The sequence below is a fragment of the Neoarius graeffei genome, chromosome 7 (genome assembly GCF_027579695.1).
Source record: "Neoarius graeffei isolate fNeoGra1 chromosome 7, fNeoGra1.pri, whole genome shotgun sequence".
In the NCBI taxonomy this organism is placed as follows: Eukaryota; Metazoa; Chordata; class Actinopteri; order Siluriformes; family Ariidae; genus Neoarius; species Neoarius graeffei.
This window is the reverse complement of record NC_083575.1, coordinates 45,109,066-45,133,199: the sequence shown is the minus strand read 5'-3', so window position 1 is coordinate 45,133,199 and position 24,134 is coordinate 45,109,066. Positions and strand designations below refer to the sequence as shown.

General features: G+C 42.7%; 1 protein-coding gene across 3 annotated transcripts in view; it reads right to left on the bottom strand.

Moving 5' to 3' along the window:
• The window catches only part of wdr32 (WD repeat domain 32), a 28,604-nt gene that overhangs the window by 1,778 nt on the left and 2,692 nt on the right, over positions 1-24,134 (bottom strand). The window contains exons 3-6 of one of the 3 annotated variants that reach the window (XM_060925749.1): positions 20,100-20,297; positions 19,818-20,020; positions 7,093-7,164; positions 4,821-4,966 (exon numbers count right to left, since the gene is read on the bottom strand). In XM_060925749.1, the coding sequence (XP_060781732.1) occupies positions 4,821-4,966; positions 7,093-7,164; positions 19,818-20,020; positions 20,100-20,297 (619 nt within the window). The other 2 variants (XM_060925748.1, XR_009655055.1) reach the window with 2 other exon arrangements.

Below are 24,134 nucleotides of genomic sequence, written 5' to 3'. Positions count from 1 at the left end.
TTCAGTGCTTGTACACATACATTTGGGTATCTGGAGTGCCTACCAACCCAGAAACTCTGAAATTACACACCCAGTCAGTTTCCTTTGGGCTACCTAGGTCAGAAAACACATGCTTCAACAAGCCATTCAGATTTGACTCTCCTTTCTATGTCACAAGGGGAGCCCGTTAGAATTATGCCCCTCCCTCATCGGAGTATTTCCACTTATGGCTTGAGAAATGCCTTTGCGAACAAATGAGAAAAGTGCTACCTGATTGGCCAATGGAAGGGGAGGGGGGTGAGCAGTGGCTCATTATTATTTAAAAGAAACAGGCACTCAAACCAGCCGTTCTGAACAGGGCCGTTTAGACAGGGTGAGAAGGGAGCTGTGCTGCTTCATCCTTGTGGTATTTTGACCAAAGCATGTCACAGACACTTCATTAAGCCCTCAGGGAACTGCATCAACTTGTAGAAAAGGGATATAATATTGCACGTTTAATGCTTATCCATTAATGGTGCATTTATGACTATAAAACAAAACAATTCAGAGTTGTCCTGTTTCGCCCAGACATGTCACATAACCACATCCGACTCTGAATTTGACCCAAGGAGAATAAACGTGCTTCTCTGTCCGGCCATTTGTAAGCAATTAGTTCCTGACTCTCCCCTTCTGGTTTCTGACATCCCATCTCATTTCATGTCTTAAGCCCAGTAGCTAGTCTGATGTTTAATGAGCTGCTTTCAGTTTTCCGTAAATGTATGCGCTTTGATAAGTTGCAGAGAACCTGCTCCAGATCTGGTTTCTGTTTGGAGTCTGAACTATGACCAGTTCTCTCCCCCCATATGCTTTTTGTTTTGGGTTGTCTCGTCTCATCTCATTATCTCTAGCTGCTTTATCCTGTTCTACAGGGTCGCAGGCAAGCTGGAGTCTATCCCAGCTGACTACGGGCGAAAGGTGGGGTACACCCTGGACAAGTCGCCAGGTCATCACAGGGCTGACACATAGACACAGACAACCATTCACACTCACATTCACACCTACGGTCAATTTAGAGTCACCAGTTAACCTAACCTGCATGTCTTTGGACTGTGGGGGAAACCGGAGCACCCGGAGGAAACCCACGCGGACACGGGGAGAACATGCAAACTCCGCACAGAAAGGCCCTCGCCAGCCACGGGGCTCGAACCCGGACCTTCTTGCTGTGAGGCAACAGCGCTAACCACTACACCACCGGGCCGCCCCAGTATTCTGGTTCAGTCCACTTAATTACTTTGATCTGCAACCTGACCCCTCGTCGAGGTGATTTACAGTGACGAGAGGCAAAGTTAAGGTTTGTGGGTGGGAAAAGGGGCACAAGGTTCAGCAATGTTTGTTTATTCATTCACTTTTTTGCACATAAGAAGCAAAGCAACAAAATAAAGACAGCTACAAGAATAAATGTGAAAAACACTATCCCTCTTTTTGGTTCCTACCAGATTTGTTCATAGTGGAGGTGGAAAAGAAATCGAGCAATTTACTGTTTCAAATACACCTGCACGTAAAACAGCATTTAGAGAACCTTTTCTAAAACTGCAGGGATACTGGGCGAGTTTAATTAGTGCACTAACAACCAGTAACTAATTATAAAGTAAACTAGTTTACTGAAATCACCACAAAGGCCAGCAGATATTTTTTCAGCAAATATCTTCTTGCACAAACAGCTTGTTTTTATTTTATTTATTTATATTTAGCTTCTGAATATTCTCTTTTTTGATTGCAAGTGACCTGTATCTAATTGATCCACACAAAAATTATGTACGTACACTAGCCTAGTAAACTAGACCCACCCGCCTAGCGGCCAAAAATATTTTTGCCTACGAGTGGGTCTAGCCTCGGACCATATCAACAACACCCCAGGCATCAAATCGTGCCCGCCAATCACAACGCAAGGTTTTTGTTTGGATTCTTTGGGCGGGCTTTTGCAGGAGTGACGACAAGGCTGCGCGACGCTGGAGAAAGCACAACAGGAAAGATGGCTACGGCTATTGAACAGTGCTCGTTTGACTCCGCTTTGGAATCAGTTTTAGAAGAATTAGACTTGGAGTTTTCGTTGAAACATGAACAGGAAGAGGCTCTCCGCTCAATCCTTTTCAAGAAGGACGTTTTCGCTGTTTTGCCGACCGGCTATGGCAAAAGTCTGATCTACTAGCTGTTTACCCTCCCCCACTGCTTTCTGTCACTCCGACTACGTCACAGTCACTATTGCGCGGATTGGTCAGAGCGTTGGCCTATACGCACAGAGACAGTTTGAAAGACAACGGGTTGTTCCTACCCACACCCTTCGGAAATGTCTACGACCGAGACCAGACTAAATATTCACATTTAGTCTGGCTTGCCAGGCTATACGTACACTACATGCACAATTATTAGGCAAGTCAGCATTATGATCTGATCATTATTTTATGCGTATTATCCGACTCTTAACCATATCAACCTGAATGCTAACTGGGTAAAATAATTTTCAGGTGATTTTTAATTGTTTGAGGGAGAGTGGGGCTTAAAGTCATTAACACTCCTGTATAAGGTGTACATAATTATTAGGCAACTCTTCTAACTCAGGAAAATGGGCCAAAAACGGAAAGGGGGGATTTAACTAAGACAGAAAAGTAAAAAAATTGTAACATGCCTAGACTGCAAAACTATTGAGGCATGACCACTGGACAAATCAAATGCTTGGTTATGAATGCTCTATGTTGTGGCAAAAAAAAAAAAAAAAAAACAACAACAACAACACCCCGCCGCACCCATGGAGAAGGAAAGATACAAGTTGACTGCAAGAAACTTAAGAATAAACCTCCAACGCCACCATATTTCAGAATGGCAAGTGCTCACTGACATGGCTAAGGCAAGTAAGGTTGAAACACAACCACCACGGAATAAAACTCATAAGTGGATGCATCATGACTGGGCCAAGAAATACATGATGACCAATTTTTCAAAGGTTTTGTGGATAGATGAAATGGTAGTGACTCTAGAGGGACCAGATGGGATGCCCAGGGGTGTATCACTAATGGTACAGCTCTAGTTGGACCTTTTCAGGTTTAAAATGAACTGAAAAATCAACTCCCAAACCCAGTACCAGTTTCTAGAAGATGCATTTTTTTCAAGCAGTGATACAGGAAGAAGTCAGCAGCATTCAAGAAGGCCATAATCCTTATGCAAGACAATCAAGGTGCACCACTGCTTGGCTAGCCAGCAAAGGCATCAAAGATGACAAGTGGTCAGGGATCCTGCTGCAGAAGAGCATCAACCATTCCTGTTCGCAGTTTGGTTCAGACTCGGGCAAATGGCAGTGGTGCATCCAGATGCAGCGACTCTGTGCTTTCCATAACGATGTCAATTTACCATTTATTATCTTAATGCTAGGTTTAGGTACCACTGTGAATTGTTCATATAGCCAGGAGGAACTGCTTAACATCAGATGAAGTTGTGAACAACGTTTTTAACCAAGTTGAGCAACTTCAGTCACCTCCTGAAAGAGATAGCCAGAGCACCGGCTGCTCTGCAGATTACCATGCCAGCCTGAAGGAGATGAAGGTGGCAGTGTGCGAGAAAACAAAAGCGTAGACAGCGTGCTGGGGTGCAGGCCAGGCTACAGAGTGCTCCACACAGACCTTTGCCAAACGCTTTCCCTCACAAACGTCTGGTCACTCACTAACAAGATGGACCATGTAAGGCTGAGATCTCCGAGAGACTGCTGTGTGCCGATTTTTATAGAAAAGTGGCTCAGCACGCTGGTTCCTGATGGGGCTTTTATTTATTTATTTAAAGGCATCAAAGATGACAAGTGGTCAGGGATCCTGCTGCAGAAGAGCATCAACCACGCTGGTCCCTGATGGGGCTTTGGCAACTGGACGCTGCACTGTGCAGACCGAACAAAGGACTCTGGGTAAGAGCAGAGGCGGAGGGCTCTGTATCTATATCAACAATGACTGGTGCACCGACCGCCCTTAATATTATTGTATTCGTGCAATGACAGTTATCATTTCGTTCTTCACGATACCTGCAAAACTGTTGAAGTTTCAGCTGTGTAGGCCCATGGTAATACAGTCTGAACTTGAACGTGGGCTGGTGTATGCAAATTTTGGGTGCATGAATATTAACGATTCACAACTGTTAAGAGAAACAGTCGATTCTGAATTGGCCGGCTTTACCACCATATAAGGAATTTGCAAACGAAAGAGGTTCGAGGTTCACAGTACATCAGTTCCACGTACTGAACTCTCCTTTTTCAACTATGCCAAGGTAAAGACAGTCTTCCATTTAATGGCATCTTTAAATAATGCTTTAAGACTGAAGAATAAACAAGCAAGTGAGAAAAAAAAGATTTGAAATTTAGTTGCCTAATAAGTGTGCACGCTATTAATTTTCCTGGAGAAAGACAAAGGTCATTTTTTCTTCGTTAAACATTCTATTTTGATGTGAAAAACTTTTTTGATCAAGTGAGACCACTATTTGTTCACCAGTAAAATTAAGCTGAGAAATTTGCTTAATAATTGTGCACACAGTGTAAATGAAACTAGCTAGCACGAGCTAGGAATTTTCATCACTCAGCCAGCAAGACTCCAGGTAGGAACGGCTAATAGCGGCCAATGAATAGTCATTTCAGTGATCTGCTGATGTGAATGCAGGTTTACACTGCCTTCTCTTTTAAATAAATAAATAAATAAATAAATAAAACCTGTCCACAGCTCTGGGTCCATGAGATTGTCCTACTGCATACGTTTATATGATAACACATGACATTACCTAATGAAACAACCTAAGAGTTATTTTTTCCTCTACAATATTGTGGTTCTGACCTCCTGGTCATCCGTGTTGCTGGAGCAGCGCAGGAGTGTGGCCCAGCCTTTGGGGTGCAGCTGCAGTGAAGTGATGCAGTTTCCCCGGTCCCGCTCACCTGGGATCTCTGGGGTCAAAACCTCCAGACTGTTTCGAGGAGACAAACCTGAAGGGGGGAATACACACACACACACACACACACCATTCAGTATAGCAGGAGAGAAAAGAAAAAAAAAAGGCTATGAAAGTAGTTCACTCTAAATTCTTCAAAACAAGTATGCTTTAGGTCATCAAAAGATGTTCAACTCAACCTCCAAAATAAACAGAATAGCAATTACCCCATCATTGGGAGGCAGAGTTCAAACCCCAATGATGCCACAGTAGCCAAAATAATAAAAACTGGGTCAGAAAGACAGCATAACTGTCAATAAGAGTGACATGAGCCAATTGTGTGTCTCTGTGAGCTCGTGTATACAAGAGCAGTTAGTAATTTCCTACAAATTTGTTCAATTGGCTGGTGACCTAGCATGAGCAGCAAATCAAAAACACATGGCTGCTGGACTCGTGTGTGTTAGAGAAAGCATACAGTGGGGCAAAAAAGTATTTAGTCAGCCACCAATTGTGCAAGTTCTCCCACTTAAAAAGATGAGAGAGGCCTGTAATTTTCATCATAGGTACACTTCAACTATGAGAGACAGAATGGGGGGAAAGAATCCAGGAAATCACATTGTAGGATTTTTAATGAATTAATTGGTAAATTCCTCGGTAAAATAAGTATTTGGTCACCTACAAACAAGCAAGATTTCTGGCTCTCACAGACCTGTAACAACTTCTTTAAGAGGCTCCTCTGTCCTCCACTCGTTACCTGTATTAATGGCACCTGTTTGAACTCATTATCAGTATAAAAGACACCTGTCCACAACCTCAAACAGTCACACTCCAAACTCCACTATGGCCAAGACCAAAGAGCTGTCAAAGGACACCAGAAACAGAACTGTAGACCTGCACCAGGCTGGGAAGACTGAATCTGCAATAGGTAAGCAGCTTGGTGTGAAGAAATCAACTGTGGGAGCAATTATTAGAAAATGGAAGACATACAAGACCACTGATAATCTCCCTCGATCTGGGGCTCCACGCAAGATCTCACCCTGTGGGGTCAAAATGATCACAAGAACGGTGAGCAAAAATCCCAGAACCACACGGGGGGGACCTAGTGAATGACCTGCAGAGAGCTGGGACCAAAGTAACAAACGCTACCATCAGTAACACACTACGCCGCCAGGGACTCAAATCCTGCAGTGCCAGACGTGTCCCCCCCTGCTTAAGCCAGTACGTGTCCAGGCCCGTCTGAAATTTGCTAGAGAGCATTTGGATGATCCAGAAGAGGATTGGGAGAATGTCAGATGAAACCAAAATAGAACTTTTTGGTAAAAACTCAACTTGTCGTGTTTGGAGGAGAAAGAATGCTGAGTTGCATCCAAAGAACACCATACCTACTGTGAAGCATGGGGGCGGAAACATCATGCTTTGGGGCTGTTTTTCTGCAAAGGGACCAGGACGACTGATCCGTGTAAAGGAAAGAATGAATGGGGCCATGTATCGTGAGATTTTGAGTGAAAACCTCCTTCCATCAGCAAGGGCATTGAAGATGAAACGTGGCTGGGTCTTTCAGCATGACAATGATCCCAAACACACCGCCCGGGCAACGAAGGAGTGGCTTCGTAAGAAGCATTTCAAGGTCCTGGAGTGGCCTAGCCAGTCTCCAGATCTCAACCCCATAGAAAATCTTTGGAGGGAGTTGAAAGTCCATGTTGCCCAGCAACAGCCCCAAAACATCACTGCTCTAGAGGAGATCTGCATGGAGGAATGGGCCAAAATACCAGCAACAGTGTGTGAAAACCTTGTGAAGACTTACAGAAAACATTTGACTTCTGTCACTGCCAACAAAGGGTATATAACAAAGTATTGAGATGAACTTTTGTTTTTGACCAAATACTTATTTTCCACCATAATTTGCAAATAAATTCTTTAAAAATCAGACAATGTGATTTTCTGGATTTTTTTTTCTCATTTTGTCTCTCATAGTTGAAGTGTACCTATGATGAAAATTACAGGCCTCTCTCATTTTTTTAAGTGGGAGAACTTACACAATTGGTGACTGACTAAATACTTTTTTGCCCCACTGTATACTAACCTTCATCCTCCCTGGTCAGTAGCTATCATGGGGTGAGCTAGTTAGAGGGTGGGAAATGACAAATGAACAAAATGGCATAAAAATAAAACTCAACTGACCCTCTCTATGAGGATGGACTTTGCTGTCGTTGCCATGGCGAGATCCTGACGTCCTGGAGGCTGTGGAAGAACCTTCTGGAAGGATAGAAACCATTTATTTTTAATAGTTCCAATTTCAGTCAAAGAATGCACTACTTTGTGCCAAAAATACACTATATGGCTAAAAATTTGTGGACACCTGACCATCACACCCACATGTGCTTTCTGAACATCCCACTCCATATGGAGTCCACCATTTGCTGTTATAATACCCTTCATTCTTCTTGGAACGCTTTCCATTAGATTTTGGAACAAGTGCTGTTGTAAAGTCAGGCACTGCCCTACAACAAGGAGGCCTATGGTGCAGTCAGTGTTCCAGTTCATCCCAAATCTGGGGGTGAGGTTAGGACTCCATGCAGGACACTTAAGGTCTTCCACACCAACCCTGGAAAACCATGGACCTCACTTTGTGCACAGGGGCATTGTCTTGCTGGAACATGTTCGGGCTCCTTAGTTCAAATGAAGGGAAACTATAACATCCTATATCATTGCATGTTTCCAGGTTTGTGACAAGAGCTTAGTGTGTTTATGGATGTGATGCTCAGAGGTCCACAAATTTTTGGCCATATTTACAGAACATGTAAAAAAGTTACTACTTAAAAACAAACACATGCTGCAATTGAAATTAATCATGGATAAAAGACTGCAAAGACATTTAAAAATTTTAAAACATTTTAAAGGCAGGGTACGTGATTTTAGAGAAACCAGCAAGAGTAAGGCTAGATTTTGAAAGCATCCAACCAACCCCCCCCAGGCCTCCCTCCAAAACACACGAACGCATAGTGACTACTGCTGAAGGACGAGTCCATGAGAGCGAAGTACAGTGCATTGTTATCATATCCAACTAACGAAATTCCCTCAAAAAACAAAGAAACCAGATAACGCCCTCAGTTGTCACCATTGTTGAAATGCCACACCAGTGCTCACTCTAGCCCAACCTCTTGCTTTTGCTGCTTTCACATGCCAGTCGGAAAGGACCTGCTTCCCACTTGTATCAATACCATGAAAACAGAACTCCTGTACCACCCCTCACCTGAGCCACAGGCAATGCCAAACAATGCTGTTTTAGTCAACAGAACACCTCTTAGGAGTTGAGTTTTTCATCTACTTAGGCAGTGCAGTTACCAACACAAACTCCTCAGACTTGGAGGTAGACCACCAGATTCAAGCTGCCACCAAAGCCTTCAGTGCATTACAAAAGCAACTATGGTCTCACCATGACATCAAGAGAACCACCAAGTTGAAAGTATGCAACGCTGCAGTCTTACCATCTCTGCTTTATGCCACCAAATGCATGACGCTCCATCATAAACACTTCAAGAAACTAACCAGGCTACCACTCCAACACCTACATCAAATCCTCAAAATAAGATGGCAGGACAAGATCCCCAAAACAGAAGTCGTCCTCAGGTGAGCCAAAATAGTAAGCGTGGAAGCCCTTATCACAGCCTCCCAACTTCATTGGGTTGGACACATCTGGCGCATGCCTGACATGACTACCCAAAGCCATTTCTACGGATAACTGAGCCGAGGAAAGAGGAGACAAGGAAGACAGAAACTGAGATGTTTTGAAGAGGAACGTGAAGAATGCCGGAGTTATCAATCAGACGTGGGAAGTGGATGCCTCGCATAAAGCAACATGACGAAGCATAGTTAAAAGCTCAGTGTTTGCAATTGAAGACGAGCGTCAAAGGGAGTATACGAGAGCCCACGAAACCAGACATTCCATAGGAGCTCAACCAGGTTGCTCATGCCATCGCTGCAGATGACTCTGTTGCTCTGGTATGAGGCTCATGGCCCATCTGCGTTTCTGTGGATCCTAATGAAGCAGTCGTCATTGCTAACGATGGACAGCTGATGACGACGACTTCCCACTTGTGAAGTCAGAATTACAAGTGTGTCATGTTCAAGAGCTTTGCTGTTGGAGCAAAATGGAAAACGGCGGCTGCAAGATTCCTCCTCACTTATTTCTTGAGCAAATCCTATTTTGAGTCAGTAATGCACATGATCTAGAACAATGCTATTTAGCAAGTACACACATATTACATTATTTACACAAGCAACAGCTAAAGATAGTTGTACTGCTAAAAATAATTAACTACATACCACCCTGTACTGAAACTGTGCTCCGCTATGTTGAGAGGTTGAAATTTATCCCAACTCCAGAGCTTGCAAATCAGAATTATTTTCAAAGTTCCCACTTGAAATTACAAGTTGATGAGGCATTCAGGTGCAACTTCCAAGTTGGCAATTCATATATACCGGAATTCCGATACCATGTGAAGGCAGCATTTATCCAACTTCTTTATGTCGTTTCCTTTTCTACTTCAGTCTTTCTTTTCTTGCTTTGCTAATCAGTGCAAGCTGTTGTAGGTATAACGTTGGCTGTAAAAGGAAGATTTGGCTGCCCTTTCTCTGTCAGTTTTGTGCCACTTGCTCGCTAGTTTTAGCAACAAGTCTTCCATTAGCCTTATAGGAGACTCTGGTCATGTGCAACAAGTGCATGGGCAGAGTGCGCACAGGTAGACCATCTAATCATTTCCTTTGGACCAATTTCTTTTTTTTTTTTTTTTTTACAGCCCTGTGACTGCCACAGATGTTAGATTTTTGTGGCTACTGCCTCAGAGGCGAAGTGAGTCAGTAGCCACTATGTCATCGTGTTGTACGAATGCAAGAATGATTGTAACAATAGCGAAACTTCGTAACCAATCAGCACTTATCCTGATCAATTTTGATTACCCGTTCTACTTCTCAAAAAACTTCGGAACCAATCAGAACCAGAAACAAAATAAGAGAAACCAAGGTATAACTTCGTAGTATAGGAAGATAATCAGCAGATAAAAGCAAACAAAATTCACCTCATGGTTCGCCAAGGATACTGATTTGATATCAAGTGGTGTTTATTTTAAGAAGATTTACCTTCTGATTATCACAGCTTTTTTTTGGTCCTTCTGAAAGGTTTCGTAAGGTGTTGTTTTTTTAAGCTTTTTGGCAGATATATCAAGAAGCTGATATCAATCTTCTGCTATTCGCTTTAATTAAAAAAAAAAAAGTCTCTTTACACTATGCTTGTGAAACAAAATGTGCTCATTAGTATGAAATAATGCTTCTCAGACAATTCATGAACAAGTGCTTTCTTACCATTTTGAAAACAGATAGAGTTCACTGCACTGTATTTTGAACAAAACACAGTAAACAAAATTGGTAACCAAAATACTACAAGCCCTGATACTGCTCACAGCTTGGTGATTATTGCAAGAGATGAGGCGAGTAGAATTGATAACATGTATATATGCTATATTTACTGTATGGACATGGTATCAAAAATTTTTATTTATAAGCAGTAGCCACCTGTACTCATAGGGTACCTATTTTTTTTTTTTTTTTAATTGTCGGAGCACTTGCTTTATTCATTGCTATTGGACTGTAAAGAGAATTTCAAGAAATAAAAATATTTCCAAAGAAAATCGCCTACCATGCCTTTAACAGACTTTAATTGAAAATTAAAGATAGACCGCCTTTCAGATTTATCCAAGTTTAGGTCATAAAAAGAATTTTCCCTGAAACCCAATTATTTTTGTTTAGTGGACCGAAAGCTACTGAATTCGAATCACAGACTTCAAATTATAGTATTAGAATTTTTTTAAATAGAACAATTAATGAATTTAGGGCCACATGGCCCTCAATTCTCCACTATTTTTTTCCTGCTTCGTCATGTAGGTGCAATTGGTAATTAAGTGATCAATCTCATTAAATCAGTCTCATTGAATCATTAAATAACTCATGGAATCAGTCTCATTAATTAATACCATTAATTTTAGTGTTTAATAATAAATTACCAAACAGCTAAATTATGGTATATTCCAAATTATTATGATCACTTACCGTATTACACAACTCATATGCACCTTGGAATTCTTTGAGGTTGGCCGACTTCAAAAATATCGGAACACAAACACACAGTTTCAATAATAAATGAATTTATTATAACAAAGATAAAAATGGATAATATCAGTTAGAATCATTATATACAAATATGATATGGTATATGTGTGTGTGTGAGTGTGTGAGAGGCTTTATGACCATGTGTTTCTAAGTACAGCAAGAGAGTTAGCTTTGGTCACTAATTGAGATGTGTTGGCCACGTGTGGAGACACAGATTAGCCTTGTGTTGCTAGCTAAGACAAAGGAATGCTAGCTAAGATGTGTTTGTGAGGCCTGTGTGTGTGGCCTGAACAAAAGAGTTAGCATGGATTGCTAGCTAAGGTGTGTTTGTCCACGTGGCCTGACAAAGAGTTAGCCTGTGTGTGGCCTGAACAAAAAGTTAGCATGGATTGCTAGCTAAGGTGTGTGTGTGGCCTGTGGCCTAAGTAAAAGGTTAGCCTAGCTTGCTAGCAAGACAAAGGAATTAGCAGTGTGTTTAGCTAAGGTGTGTTGTGAGGCCTGTGGCCACGTGTTTCTAAGTAACAAAGGACTAGCCGGTAGCTAACCCACTAGCTCATAACACTACTACATCCACTGAAATCTTGATGAGGTCAAAATGTGTAATAAGGAAATTGAGACGCATGCACAGCCTATCTATTAAACAATTGAGAGATTAAAACAAAATAGAACAATCATCCATTTGACACGCTGCGTGTCTACAGTGTAAACAATTAAACCGTTCCTGAGTTTAAATTCACACTACTTCAATAAAGCTAATTCCTAAGACTAGTTTTATGCCCAAATGCGTCTTACTTCAGTATCTCGTCTCTACGCGAGATTATGAGAAGATGTTCCGAGACTTTTGGAGTTTCACCGTTGTGGAGCACGTGAGTCGCTTCTGTAGAAAGCAGAGGATTTCTTGGTCCGACGCGTGGTCGCTCGTGATGAAGAGAGTCTCTGATCAGAATAATGTGCACAGCGCTTTAATTAGAAGGATCCAGTCGCTTCTAACTCTTTAAATTAACTGCTCGGGCTGCAGTCGTACGTAACGTTACTGATAATATACAAACAAAACCGGTTGTAACTCTATCGGAGTTTAAAGTCGCGCGATTCTGGATTTTTACCGGGGCCAGTGGTAAACAAAGAAATCGCGCTAAATCATGGATCTTGCAAGAAAGAAAAGAAAAAACGTCTTTATCTGGTTTGCTCGGGTGAGTATCTCTGTGTCCGGACGGCTTGAAGTCCAAGACGGGAAGAGGAAGCGTTGCTCAGTTACTTATGAGCTCAGGGAGGAAGTGACTTAGGTGATCCTGCCCAGGTCAACGCGGAAGTTGGCTGATGGGAAATGTAGTTCTTAAAGGGACTGTACCTACATTCCCCCTTTTGGTCTCAGGGGTATGATGTAGTCGTAGCACTGAGAGCACAGTACCGTACAGTCCACATGTCCGTAGTCCTTGAGGTGGCTTTGCTCTGCACAGTCCATGGTGTCCTGTGAAAACTGTGTAAACTCATGAGTTCCAGTAAGACAGTTGGAGGCAGAGGCATTTGGGCATATAATTACTCTAACTAGGTCAAAATCACATCTATAAAGAAACATTAAACATGAAACATGTATATTTCATTCCCTACGCATAAAAAAAAAAAAAAACAAGAAAAGAGAAGGAATGAAGGAAGAAAAGAAGTATTAGTGTTTGGTGAATGTGACTGGGAATGTCAGTGTACGCTTGTGATGAGTGAGGCGTACAAGCTGGGTGGACAGGATGGGCCTAGCTATCGTCCCCCCCTTTTTGGAGTGAAACTGTTCAAAAGGCTTGATTTGATTGTTATGGAAATCGATATGAGGGCGTTTGATTAGGCCTGGATGTCCTAATGCGATACGCGACGGGGAACGGTTTTCCTACAATCGAGAGGTCCTGACCAATGTGGTAGGAACTTTGAGACTTCTACTGTCTTGGTAAAGTTAAAATGTAGGACTTTGTCGCCTATTTGATATTTGTGATGGGAGGCTTTTCGGTCGTAGTAGGCCTTTTGTCCTTTTACGCTCGTTTCTATTTATTTGTTGAGGGGTCGGACCTCTTTTGTAACAGTTCTTTAATCTCAGCCAACTGGGCTTTTAAAGAATCCAGCTCTGAGCGGAACTCACCAGGTTGGTCTGAGTCACTGTGTCGGTCATCTGTACCCCTACGTTTAGAGCTACAGTCGGAGCGCTCCTGCCGTCTCTGGCCAGAGCGGGGATGACGGTCTTGCTGCCAACCGCCTTGCTCCCTACGACCCTTTTCACATGATGGCCGGTTGCCATGGTCATTGTGGACTTGCCCTCGGTCCCTCCTGACCTTACCTTGCCGATTCTTCCACTCACCCTGGTGATGGCTCGGCAAGGGGCGGTTCGGACCGGGATTTCTCCAGGGGGTCCCCCTTTTGGAGCTTCGCCTCCTTCTAGGGCTAGCGGGGGCTTGTCCTCACCTTGGAGACTAAGGACTCTAGGTTCATCATCGTTTCCGTTTGCGGTTTTGACAATGGTCTCCCAGGTCATTTGGGCTAGTTGCCTAATTTCCCTCATCGAGTGGACACCCTGTTGACACGTCAGTGCGACTTGAGTCCGCACGCTTGGGTGGAGGTTATGTAAGAAGAGGGATTTGAAGCCTCTATCTTCTTCCAAGCCTGGTGCGCTACTACCCTGGAAATAGGCAGTATGTAGCCATCTATAATATTCACGAGGCGCCTCAGACCGTTTATGTTTAATCTGTATTGCACACAATGTCGCGGAGGTTTCGTCCGTGTACGGCGCATATTCTTCCCTCATGTAATTGCGAAGTTTCGAATAACTATCGCGAATGTTTGGGGGTAGCGTCTCTAAAAAGGCGCGAACGCTGCTACTGGAGGTCTTCCAAATCAGTTTGAGTTTCTCTTGCATTGTGGCTTTCGGTAGGTCCATCAGGCATCGGCCAATTTCTTGTAAATAATCATTTACATTTGTTCTTTTATTCTCAGGATCAAATCGCTCAACATCGTTGCCAAGTAGGTCAATTTGCCGTAAGCGAAGAGTTTGGTGCACACCCTTGTGCGACCTCCTTGGCTCTCTTGAGTACTCACTATCTAAGTTACTCTGGTGTTGCTCCCATTTCGCACTAGATTCATAGCCTGATTCATCCAAAGATGGATCAGGGGTAATGTAGCACACTGACCTGGGTGTGCTAGGGTCCTGGGCTCGGGATGAGCACAGTACAGCTCCACCCTGGCTAAACGAAGTCGTGTAGCGAGTTGATGGAGTTTGGCGGGGTGTCTGGTCCTCGACCAGGTAATCTACGGTATCCGGTTCAGACGCCTCCTCCCGCTCTGAGCTTCGGCGCATTGTTGGGGGGTCTTTCACGCCCCTCGCACTCTTCTTGGGGGGTCTGCTCCTCGGCAGCCCTCTTGGCAGCCATTTCAGCTTTCTCTAGCCTTTTGGCGCAATCAAGGGAGTTCTTCAAGAGCTCACACTCCCTATATAAATCATTATTATCGGCTGCCAGCTCGGCATTGCTGGTGGTCAGCCTTTCAACCTCTCTGCGGAGGCGTCTGATTTCTGAATCAGTATCTCGGAAGTATGACAGGAATAGCTTACTTGGACACCAATGGTTGTTCTTTTTGGATCTCTATGTTTATTCGAGTTGTCTATGTTGTTTTGGCATTCACTCTTACTCGTGTTCCTAATGTTTGCCTTTTTGGAGGCAGAGCAGTGAATGAGGTCTGCAATGACCTCAAGCAGAGACACGTCTTGAGCATTGTCTTCAATTTTTGAGACATGAGGGGATGCCAGTTTGCTTAGGTTGGCTATTAGGTAATTAATTAATCAATTGATAAAGTTTGTTTGGAAATGCTCTCTCTTATCCTAAGTTAAGAATAGGTTATTAGTATTTTGTGATATGGTTATCACGCTACTGTTAACCGTCTAACACACCTGGGGATATTCCTTGGCAACTGCTGAATCAAACTGAGAGTTTATCTGTTGTTGCAACAATATTCAAGAAGTCAACACCAATCGCCTCACATGGGGCACCAATTTAACTATAGGTGCAATTGGTAATTAAGTGATCAATCTCATTAAATCAGTCTCATTGAATCAAATCACTCATGGAATCAGTCTCATTAATTAATACCATTAATTTTAGTGCTTAATAATACATTACCAAACAGCTAAATTATGGTATATTCCAAATTATTATGATCACTTAGGGGTCATCCATAATTTTCATCATTATCACGAGCGTACAAACCGTACGCTGGGGGGAGGGGGTTAATGACCAGGCGTACACTTTTTAAAATGAAAAAATGATGATCCGTCAATGTGCGAATCGGCGGCCGCCATATTAAAAATTTCGCGCCACATCGGTCTTGCCAGCTAGCTCTACACGCTTTCTTTCTTCAATACAACAACAATGGCTGACCCAGATTTTGACTGCGTTTATAAATTTGTGAATAGCAGAAATACCGCTATTCACAAGACTCCTTCAAACGAGTACGAGCAGTTTTTAAACATTTATTGTTTCCTGCATTCATCTGAGAGGAGGCAGTTAGGGCAGGACAGGCTGCTTGGAAAGAATCAAAAACGAATGTTTCAAAGCCAAAAGGCAACAGCTCCCCTTAAAAAGACAGTTCCTAATTTTCAAAAATCAGACCCTCCAGGATGTTGCGATTTGCGAATTCAGGGCGGTGTTGCAATTATACCCAATCGCCGAAACTTTCCCGCAAATTTGACCAACCGTTGGTGTCATCTTGAGGTGACGTTGACAAACTACCTTCCGCCTTACTTCCAGTGTTGCCAGACTGGGCGGTTTCCCGTCCAGTTGGGGGGTTTCAAGTGCATTTTGGCGAGTTTTGAACATATTTTGGGCTTGGAAAACGTCAGCAGTATCTGGCAACGCTGCTTACTTCCATGTATACGTTCAAGAGAAGCAGCATGTGCGAGTCAGTGTTTATGTAGGCTTAAATTCTGTTACTGAAAGTGTGTTATGTTTGCAGTGAAGGACTGTGTACTTTACATTATTTTTTTTTTTACTTAATACAAGAAATTAATGGATTTTTGCCAAAAACTACTGATTAATACATTTAATACATTTTTGCCAAAATGGTATTTTATTTTCCATTGTTTAGGCAGCTTCAGCATCATACTGTGAGATTCTGTTCAAATTGTTTTTTCTTCTATGAAGCCTGAGCTATTTATTTTATTAGTTTATAATTGTTTAATTTAGTCTTCAGGAGAGACTGCCTGCACACAGTACTAGTATTAATAGTGTTTTTTCTTACATGAAAGCTGAGGCATTTATATTTTAAGGTAACTTCATGTTGTGCTGTGAGGTTCTCTGCACTTTAACTTTTGAACCAACAGGTGCATTTGGATAAGTAAAGCCTATTTTTCTGCATTTTTGTAGTCCTGGTAATCTTTTATATTGATAAAGTTGTTTATAGGACCATTTCTCAGTGTCTTTGTTTTTTTAATCAGTAGTTTTTCAGTAATAACTTAATATTTAACATATCACTCAATTTTAATCACAAAAAGAGAAAATCGCAACAATTTCTCGCAACTTTCACTTCCTCCCGCAATGTAATCGCAACAAAAACCTAAAAAACACCGCAACTTTCATCGCAATTTTTTGGAAAACCCCCCACAACATCAGACATTTTAGCCCGCGACAATCACAAATAAGTCCCGCAAAATCCTGGGGGGACTGTAAAATGAATTGCCTGCTTTCTATGAAAACTTCTAGAACCGTCTTGTGTCTTCTTTTCTTCTCTTGTGAATCTTTGTATTGTCCTGTCATCCAATTTTAATAAAAAGTAATACAAGACATGGTTTTATTTTGAATTCCTATTCCACGTAGATCCATCATTTTTTTGTCCGCTAATGTACACTTTTGGGGGAGGGGGAGGGAGGGGGGTTGCTCAAAAGTCTACTCTTTGTAGACTCAAGATAATGATGAAAATTATGGATGACCCCTTACCGTATTACACAACTCATATGCACCTTGGAATTCTTTGAGGTTGGGCGACTTCAAAAACATCGGAACACAAATAAACACAGTTTCAATAATAAATTAATTTATTATAACAAAGATAAAAATGGATAATATCAGTTGGAATCATTATATACAAATATGATATGGTATGTGTGTGCGTGTGCGTGTGTGTGACAGGGAGGCCTTATGACCACGTGTTTCTAAGTACAGCAAGAGAGTTAGCTTTGGTCGCTAATTGCAATGTGTTGGCCACGTGTGGAGACACAGATTAGCCTTGTGTCGCTAGCTAAGACAAAGGAATGCTAGCTAAGATGCGTTTGTGAGGCCTGTGTGTGTGGCCTGAACAAAAGAGTTAGCATGGATTGCTAGCTAAGGTGTGTTTGTCCACGTGGCCTGACAAAGAGTTAGCCTGTGTGTGGCCTGAACAAAAAGTTAGCATGGATTGCTAGCTAAGGTGCGTTTGTGTGTGGCCTAAGCAAAAGGTTAGCCTAGCTTGCTAACGAGATAAAGGAATTAGCCGTGTGTTTAGCTAAGGTGTGTTGTGAGGCCTGTGGCCACGTGTTTCTAAGTAACAAAGGACTAGCCGGTAGCTAACCCACTAGCTCATAACACTACTACATCCACTGAAATCTTGATGAGGTCAAAATGTGTAATAAGGAAATTGAGGATGTTAGTAAGGAATAGAGAAGCATGCACAGCCTATCAAACAATTGAGAGATTAAAACAAAATAGAACAATCATCCATTTGACACTCTGCGTGTCTACAGTGTAAACAATTAAACCATTCCTGAGTTTAAATTCACACTACTTCAATAAAGCTAATTCCTAAGACTAGTTTTATGCCCAAATGCCAGTCTTACTTCAGTATCTCGTCTCTACGCGAGATTATGAGATGTTCCAAGACTTTTGGAGTTTCACCGTTGTGGAGCACGTGAGTCGCTTCTGTAGAAAGCAGAGGATTTCTTGGTCCGACGCGTGGTCGCTCGTGATGAAGAGAGTCTCTGATCAGAATAATGTGCACAGCGCTTTAATTAGAAGGATCCGGTCGCTTCTAACTCTTTAAATTAACTGCTTGGGCTGCAGTCGTACGTAACGTTACTGATAATATACAAACAAAACCGGTTGTAACTCTATCGGAGTTTAAAGTCGCGCGATTCTGGATTTTTACCGGGGCCAGTGGTAAACAAAGAAATCGCGCTAAATCGTGGATCTTGCAAGAAAGAAAAGACATCTTTATCTGGTTTGCTCGGGTGAGTATCTCTGTGTCCGGACGGCTTGAAGTCCAAGACGGAAAGAGGAAGAAGGAAGCGTTGCTCAGTTACTTATGAGCTCCGGGAGGAAGTGACGTAGGTGATCCCGCCCAGGCGTGACATAGGTCAACGCGGAAGTTGGCTGATGGGAAATGTAGTTCTTAAAGGGACTGTACCTTAGTCTGGCTAACGCAACTTCAAAGCTCTGCGAGCATTGGTCTGGCAAAGATATTAAGCCCAACCGTTTCCCAAAGCGCATGGTTGACCCGCCTCCCTGAAATGCCTCAGTTTGCTACTGGTCGAAGCCAGAAAAGGCTGTGACGAAGCTTAAACCAATCACATCACTCTTTCCTCTGACGCATGTGACGCGATGGAAACTGCTTGAGTAACAGGAAGAAGATAAATACCTCCAGGGCTGCTCTTTGCTCCGTTTTCAATGAGAACTTCCCGTTGAATGCTTTCAATACAGCATCTACCGCTGTGTCAAAGGCTTGCCGCTGCTCCATGTTCGTAATGTTTCTAGTGAATGAAGCGCTTCCGGCATAGATTCTGTAAACAATCTATGGCTTCCGGTCGCAGTTCTACTACATCACTGCCTTGAACACGCCTCTACCCAGGGCCGTTGGAGATGCTCAAAGTTGATTGGCTCCCGATTTTTCGGGAGCTTGGAAGAGCTGGAGATAGCTTGCCTTGCCAGACTAAGTTCGCAACAGGCCCCCGTGTTGCGTCACACTTAGGATGGGCAGGCCCAGGTTAACTGTACCTACAGTCATGACCCAATTCAAGATCATGCATCATGTGTTGGGCTTTTCCCCGTTCACGCAAGACAGTGTGGGATACAAATGTGAAACAGGAAAGGAAAATGGAAGAAACGTGAAAGACGGACTACAGTAACGGAAAGTGAGAAGAAAAGACGTTATGTTGCAAAGGAAAGGAAACGCAGGACTAAACTAATAAATATCGGCGCCCAGCGAACACCTCGGTGGATCAGCTGTTTGTTTAGCGACAGAATGATGTAACTGTCAGTGCAGGTCAAGGTAAACCTGCAGATGGCAGTAATGCAACACTGAATGCCAGCTGCCGTAAAACCCAAAAGAAGAAGCAGCAAGTAAACCTGCGCATGCGCACACCGGACTTCCTCTGTCTGCTTGACTGTGCGAAGTGAGCGATTTCATGCACATTATTTGCGAGGGAATCCCCTCAAATTAAATAACTTCCCAGCCACAGAATGGCCTGGGGGTTCTTTTTGTTTGTTTGTTTTTTTTTTTTTAGATATTGCAGAAATAAACATGCATCACATGACCAAATTTCAGAGTGAACTAAATTTCACCAATTTTATGAAAGCAAAAGGCCATCTAGCTTTAAATACTTGCTTCCTTCAAAATCCCTTTTTTTTTTTTTTTTAAATTGGGCTCCTCCTTGTCAGTGTCTTTGCAATGCAAATCTTTCACAAATGCATTGACTGAAAACCTCTCTTTTGTAAAAGAACATGTGCAAAGAGTTCACACATCCATACCTGTGCTGAGTGGGGTGCGTCGGGCCCGTAGAATGCGGTAGCTACCGACCTCTAGGCTCTGGGTGAGGTCAAGGTCATGTAAGATAAGCAGGTAACCAGAGGAGGTGGAGATGAGCATCTTACTGCAGTCTGGCGTTAGACGCATCCGCATCAGATAGCGCGTGTGAAAGAACTTCTTATGCGGACAGCCATCTTCCGTGAACCTGCACACATGCACCCCAGTTAGATCCCATTAAACACACAACTGCACACAAAGCAATGTGAGATTCCAATAGCACAAACCTGTTGGTGTCCCAGGTGATGACATTTCCATCAAAGCCAGACGTTACAAGCAAGCGGGTGTGTGTGTCATACTCTATATTCTTCACCCAGCTAGCATGCCCGTGCAATGAACACACTTTTGAGTTCAGCTTTCTCAAGTCCCACAATGCAATGGTGGTGTCATCAGAACAAGTGGCAAACAACCGGTTATCCAGAAACCTGCAGAACCATCAGAGGATCAATTTATAACCAGACTTTACATACCCAAGTAACACAATGGCAGCATTCAAGTTCCTGAGGAGAGATACATGTTTATATCTGTGTGTCTAAAGATGACTTACAAATGTGGCAGATCACAGAATCCAGGGACACATGTCTGCCCGGGGGCATTTTGAGTTATTGACAGATTCAGAAAGTACAGTTTCTAAGCTTTCCAATGATGCCTTCCATGTGGAGATCTGACAATATTTGAAGAATGTGTGGCCTTTTGAAAGTGTATACTTCTTAAAACAGAAAAGGGAGAAAATTGCCCTCAAAGTTTTCCATCTCAGCTACTCTGGGTGTAGGGCGGGCACATAATGGTGCTCATTTGCATGACATTAAGGAAAGCCCTACCCCCTACGAGCTAGCACGATGCTACTTTCATGTAAACAAAGATCACCACGTCAATTTTCCTTCCATGCAAAGTATGCCCAACACAATTATGAAGTACAAAAATAAGTCCTAAAGTATACTTTAACGCTTTGTGGTTGAAAAATTACTCACACCGTAAGAAAGATAGATAGCACGATGATGACACAACTAATACAATGCTAGTTTCATGTAAAGCCTCGGTCACAACCGGCCGTACAGTATGCGCTTCTACGGCCGGTCTACACGCAAAAAACGCAAGAAACACACGGAGAGCGCGCATGAAACGCACGAGAGCGCGCGTGATGTGCCAATTTTCGAGCCGCAGACCGGCCGCAGAGGTTCTTTGTCATGTCAAACAAACTCTACGGGCGCTTACGTGTTTTTCAGGTTGCAAGACAAACTTACAGCCAACGCGCGTCTTTCTCCGTGAACAAAAAAAAAAAAACCCGCAGTGATTTGGGAAACGCCAAAAATCACACGGCCAAAAAATCGTACGTCCGGTTGTGACCTAGGCTTAACCAAACCACAACACTCTCCGTTACATGCAAAAATAACCACACAGCCTTAGATTAATAAACTTACCCCATCAGAAAGAGAAACGGCACCTTGCACACACCAATGCCTCCAATGGAATGTAATCCTAGAACGGTCCGTGTATCATCCGATCATTCAAGTATTCCATTCAATCTGGAAAACGAGGTTGCGGGGTTTTTTTTGCTAGAAATGGTGATCTCCGATGTAAATACCGAGTGTCTGTTTGCTTCGCGGTGTTTGCTCCTCTGCGCTCTGTTTAGTAACTCATTCCATAGTGAAATCACACACCTGTATGCAGGTTAAGTAGCCATGCGCTCAGCCCGCATCATACAGCTGATTCGCGGAAAAAAAAAAATGACTTAAATCTTCATGTGAATGGCCCATATGGTAATTTACCCACACCCCCCAGCAGGCTACAGTCCTGACAAAAACGAGACAATTTGCAACAAAACATTTATGCTTTTCCAACAAAACAATCTTTTATCTTAAATACTGATTGCATTCTTCAAGATCTCAACTTGCACATGATGGAAAAAAACAATCACAAATTTCGAAAAAAAAAGCTTCTTTTGCGATTATCTCGGATTCGTTTCGGCCGACATGTGTCCCTGGATTCGGTGAGCGGTCACAAATATAATGAAATACCAGAGTGTCAGCGACACAGTAGCTCACACTGCCGTACCACAAGAAACCAGACTCGTTTATAATTAGCCAAGTTGCTCTTTATATGAACAATTAGAACAAGTTGATCTTCCAAACAAAATAATCAAAAACCATTGAAAACTGAGGGAGGAGTAGCGATTTTCCTGAAAGCTTGTTAATCAGCCTAATTTGCAACTTGTTAATGAGAAAATCATAAAACCAGGGAGTAACTTTTGTGCAGACTGATTACAGCTTCCAAACAAAAACAAAATCCATTGAAAACTCAGGGAGGAGTAGCGATTTTTTGTGAACTGTGGACAGACGCCGCGTGATGGCATTAACTCACCGGCCTATGCCCGTGTGAACTAATAATACTGAAAAAAAATAACGTGAAAATGACTTTTACAGAGTTATAGATATGAACATAAACAACTGCACTTTCACCTACAGTCAATATGAGAACTGCACTTTCAAGCAAAGATGACCCTCATCATAGTGCACGAAAGTTTTACACATAGGCATCAGTCATGCTGCTTATGGCAGTGTTGATTAATTTTCTATAAATAGCATGACTCAGTAGTTCAGCTGAAAGTTAAGTCACACGTGTTTGATCACGTGTTAACATCTCATCTCATTATCTCTAGCCGCTTTATCCTGTTCTACAGGGTCGCAGGCAAGCTGGAGCCTATCCCAGCTGACTACGGGCGAAAGGCAGGGTACACCCTGGACAAGTCGCCAGGTCATCACAGGGCTGACACATAGGCTACATCCACACGACAACGGCAACGAGATTTTTTTTTTTTTTTAAATATCGCGTCCACATGGGCAACGGATCAGCAAAATATCAGGTACATATGGCAACGCAACGCTTGCTGAAAATGATGCAATACACATGCCACACCTCTACGTGCGCTGTAAGACGGTCCCATCGGAGACACCAGAACAATAGAAGTAGACGCATGCGCATAAACCCCTTCTTCTGTAGCATCAGCCACATAAAAAGTTTTGATTATTAATCAGTAGCGTAAAACGAAAGACGCGGAAAGAGGAATGAATGGGGGTAGATGGAAGCCGGTACGCCAACATTCTGATATCCTCCAGAATTCTTTAATGGTACGGAATAAATTGAATGCTACACGTTGATGGATTACTTTGTTCTTCTACGCCCTTTTTGAGGAATGTATTGTCGGACTTAAACCAACATCTGAAGAGGTGAGATCGCTCCGTTTTTTTTTCCCTATTTTTGCTGGCGGGATTGTTTTTGTTTTTGGAAAGCAGTGAAAATATTTTGTAAGCGCATTTCATGAACCAAGTTATAGGATTTGTTGACAACTCGCATCGAGTTCATTACACTTCTACCTGGCGTGAAGCACCGACAGTCATGTGGTTGTGACGTCATCGTAAACAAATCCGTTCTACTCATCCAGACGACTTCGCAACAGCACCGTTGCCAGATTTTTCCACTCTGGAACCCGTTCTCAAAAGATTTCGTTTTGGGGCACCCAAAACGCCGGTGCTGTGTGGACGCCAGGCCGAAACGATAAACAATTTTATCAGATTCACCTGAATCCGTTGCCGTGTGGACAGGGCCATAGACACAGACAACCATTCACACCTACGGTCAATTTAGAGTCACCAGTTAACCTAACCTGCATGTCTTTGGACTGTGGGGGAAACCGGAGCACCCGGAGGAAACCCACGCGGACACGGGGAGAACATGCAAACTCCACACAGAAAGGCCCTCGCCGGCCACGGGGCTCGAACCCGGACCTTCTTGCTGTGAGGCGACAGCGCTAACCACTACACCACCGTGCCGCCGCGTGTTAACATGTTTGCTCTAATACTTAAGACTTGTATAGCGGATGCATCACATTTACACATTTCAAAAACATGTAATTGTTAATATGGAGACTTTTCTGTGAGGGGAATTTTATTTAGCATTTTTTGGAAGATCCAGGATTAGTGCTTTGTAACAGTCAGAAGCAAACCTGTAACTAAGGTTTCCAACACAGGAAAGTCTTCAGGACAAAAAGTTCTTATAGATTCTTGCTAAAGTGACAAGCTGCATTTTTGTCTTATTAATTACGAGGAACACTGTAGCTATAACTTGTGTATCTTCCACAACATTTAACACAACTATAAGCTATAAATTAATAAATAAAACAAAATTGCTTATGTTAGCAAAGTGCAGCGATACAAGAGGAATAGAATACTTTCTGAAGTGCTGTTATTAGAAAACTTTGGTGT